This window comes from Manis pentadactyla, chromosome X (assembly GCF_030020395.1).
Source record: "Manis pentadactyla isolate mManPen7 chromosome X, mManPen7.hap1, whole genome shotgun sequence".
Lineage (NCBI taxonomy): Eukaryota > Metazoa > Chordata > Mammalia > Pholidota > Manidae > Manis > Manis pentadactyla.
Genome location: NC_080038.1, coordinates 51,935,937 through 51,938,876, shown reverse-complemented (window position 1 = coordinate 51,938,876; position 2,940 = coordinate 51,935,937). Strand labels below are relative to the sequence as shown.

Sequence of the window (2,940 nt, the reverse complement as noted above, 5' to 3'; positions counted from 1 at the left end):
ATCCATCCATATTATTTGACAGTTGCCACATTATTTGTGCACAGAGCCAGGGAGGGCACTGTGGATACTGCCAGAAGTCCAACTTTTTCCTGGGCCTTTCCATGACTCACGGTCCCCACTCCGTACATCTCTTTTTCTGCATGCTTGCTCCCTCTGCCGGTCTTTCTTCTTAGAAGTACCCCTTCCTTAGTGGCCCTCTCCTTCTGGCCCCTCCCATTGAGTATCCTTTGGCCTCTCCCCAGATCCTACCAATTTTGCCTTTCTGCCCCTTGCTCTGGACCTCTTCTAAGCTTCTTTGCATCTCTCTACTCAATTTATTCTGTCTGTTTTCCTCTAAGTCCCAGGACCTCACTCTCCTCTGTTATCGTCACCCCCTTCCAGTTGGGTGCCTCCCCCTCTTAGCCATTCCTCCCCTCAAGGAGGCTCTCCACTTCTGGCACCTCCCCACCTCTTTCTAAGCAGTCATTTCCCCTTTTATCTTCCCCCACAGCCCATGTCTAGTTCCTTCTCCCCCTTCCCTAGACCAGACCAGCTAAGTCCTATTCCATTTTTAGATGACTGATTAAGACACTAGCTGAACTTTATTCACAGCCTGAATTTACAGCTGTTCCTTCCTTTCATGCCCCATCCACCAAACACACCCAATCTTTTGAACAAGACAAATTCCTTACACATAGTATGTCATGTTCACATACATTTGTATTTTTCAGAAGAAAATAACAGTTATGCTTGCAAAAATGTTTATATGGACCTTTAAGCTTTCAATACACTGAAGAATAACATTTTTTTTCTGTGCTTACAAATCATAATATGCCTCCACAAATGTGGCAAATTTTCACCTAACAGTTAGGACTTTTTCACCAAATCATACACATAGATATGGAAATCATCATCAAACTTGATGAAATAAACAGAGGGTTTGGCTTTGACTTGGTGAATGACCTTGCCTGTCCTTTTGGAGCCATCTTCTTTGGTATATTCCACATGTTTACCTATCAGGCCATCGGTAACTCCTTCTGGCTCCCTCTCTGCTGGAAGAGACTCTTTGGACTCTGGCATGATACGGAGGTCTCCTTCTTTATAATCATCTAGAAGCTGGTACATGTACAAGACAGGATCTTTCTCGTAGGTAATATAAAACCAGGCTTTCATGATAGGTGCTTGGGCTAAGACCATTCCCCGCCATTCATCCTTAGAGCCATGCTCACCCTCAAACATATGTTCCACAGCTTTACCAATTATGGTATTTGCAAGGCGCACATTTCTAACTTGAGAAAACGGCACCTTATCAGGAAGGATTTTAAGCTTTAAAATCCTTTCATCTCTGTGAAGTTCTAGTCCATAGACACAGTCAATTTCATCATATTTCACCAGATAGAGAGAGGGATTTATAGGCACCTGATCCAGAACGGTTCCTTTCCACTGGGTGATGGCCTCATTGCCTTCCCTCCATCCATGTGAAATTCTGCAGCCCACAATATTCATGCAGGACTGGAATGAAGGTCTTCCTCTCTGCTTCTTTTGACAAGTCTTTTTCTTCCTTATGTTTGCAGATCTGATGTGATGATCTACAGCTTCCCCAGTTTGCTGCCCTGCAGCTGCCTTTTTGTGAGGGGTCTTCATACCTGCAGGGGGAGGAGAAAGGCTAGGGAGTAACATTTAGCATAATACAGTGTGAATTTTTTTTTATCTGTATTGCAAAGTCCCTGGGCATGGTACATTGCCACCCAAGTTATTCAGGGTGTCTAGCAGGAATGCTGGGTATCAAGACACCATTCGATGATTGCATGCACTGCCTTCCCTCCAGGTTCCTCTGGCTGCGCAGGAAGGTTAGAGAGGGTGTAGTTATGGTGATTGAGGCTCTAGCAAGAAGAGGCCTTTCTGCCTAATGCCTGATCCTCTATTGCCATCCCAGTGTCCCCGCACAAAACACAAATATTCACCATTTCTTAGCCTCCACCTCATCTTGCCATTTCTGTTAATGTAGTGCCCTTGTCTCCTGAGGCCCATCGGCATCTGCTCTTCATCCCTCTTGTCTCCCATCTCCATGCCTTCTGACTGGTGTTCACTTCTCCTTTCTGTCTGTTCCTGGCCATCTCCATTTTCCCCTGGGGCGCCCACAATAAACCTACTTTTTTTGTCTGGCCACTTTTGTATAGCATCCAGGTACTATGGATCCTCCCGCCTCACACCCCCGGTCTCTAAATCACCCTTCTCAGTCACCCTCATCGCCAAGATCAGTACCGACCCCAATTTTCCAACATGACACCCACCGACCCCCATCCTCCAGTTCTCTAGTCCAGCGCCCACCTCCCCACGACCTGGGATCGCGGGCCTCACGTGCCCAAATCGGACACCTAGCTGCTGCCTCCGTTGTGAACCTGTAGGGAAAGAGGATCAGCAGGCGACGAGCCTGATGCTTGCAAGATCTGGGAGGGGAGAATCCTCAGGCGAAGAGCTTGTCTAGTAGGGCGGCAGGCAGGAGAAGAGGATGGCGGCCGTGTCCCCACCTCCACCTCCGTGTTGGCGGCAGCGGCGGTAGGTACTCTGCCACATCGGGCTCCCACCAGCTGCTGCTGCTGCTGCTGCAGTCTCCTCCTTCTTTCCGTAGCGCAGCTTCCTGCCTAGAGAAAGGCCTCCCCTTCCTGCCGCCCCTCAGCGCCCCCCGCCGCGTTTCTCGCCAATTTTCATAAGCTGGGCCCACAACCCCACTCCCCAAAAGCCTATAGTTCCTTCGTCAGTTCAGGGCCTCCAGGTTCCCCAACCCCATTCTCACCTCCCCCCCGGCACACACACACACCACCTACTTTCCATGTTTCAGGGTTTTGCCCTTTTTCCCTTGCCCTTCTGGAGTTATTCTTTGCATGCAGAAACCTGCCTTTGCTGTCATTTAAGGGAATTTGAGGTAGGAAAGAAACGTGCTAGTGCTCAGTCTTCCAA

The 2,940-nt window shown here is 48.6% G+C and overlaps 1 protein-coding gene across 3 annotated transcripts; it reads right to left on the bottom strand.

Annotated features, from left to right (window-relative positions):
• Positions 1-408: 408 nt before the first annotated feature.
• LOC118922727 (spindlin-2) lies at positions 409-2,669 on the bottom strand. 3 transcript variants are annotated; one of them, XM_057495713.1, is made up of 2 exons: positions 1,399-2,669; positions 409-1,095 (listed from the first exon to the last, which is right to left on the bottom strand). In XM_057495713.1, the coding sequence occupies exons 1-2, from the start codon at positions 1,657-1,659 to the stop codon at positions 847-849; spliced, it is 510 nt and encodes a 169-aa protein (XP_057351696.1). In that variant the 5' UTR covers positions 1,660-2,669; the 3' UTR covers positions 409-846. The 3 variants fall into 3 exon arrangements, with proteins under 3 accessions (XP_057351696.1, XP_036761671.2, XP_036761679.2); XM_036905776.2 differs by having other exon boundaries at positions 417-1,625; positions 2,311-2,669; XM_036905784.2 differs by having other exon boundaries at positions 417-1,625; positions 2,322-2,669.
• Between the last annotated feature and the right edge of the window lie 271 nt (positions 2,670-2,940).

Bases quoted from the DNA above. Each gene is read 5' to 3' on its own strand.
- LOC118922727 (XM_036905776.2), bottom strand. From the start codon at position 1,623: ATGAAGACCCCTCACAAAAAGGCAGCTGCAGGGCAGCAAACTGGGGAA.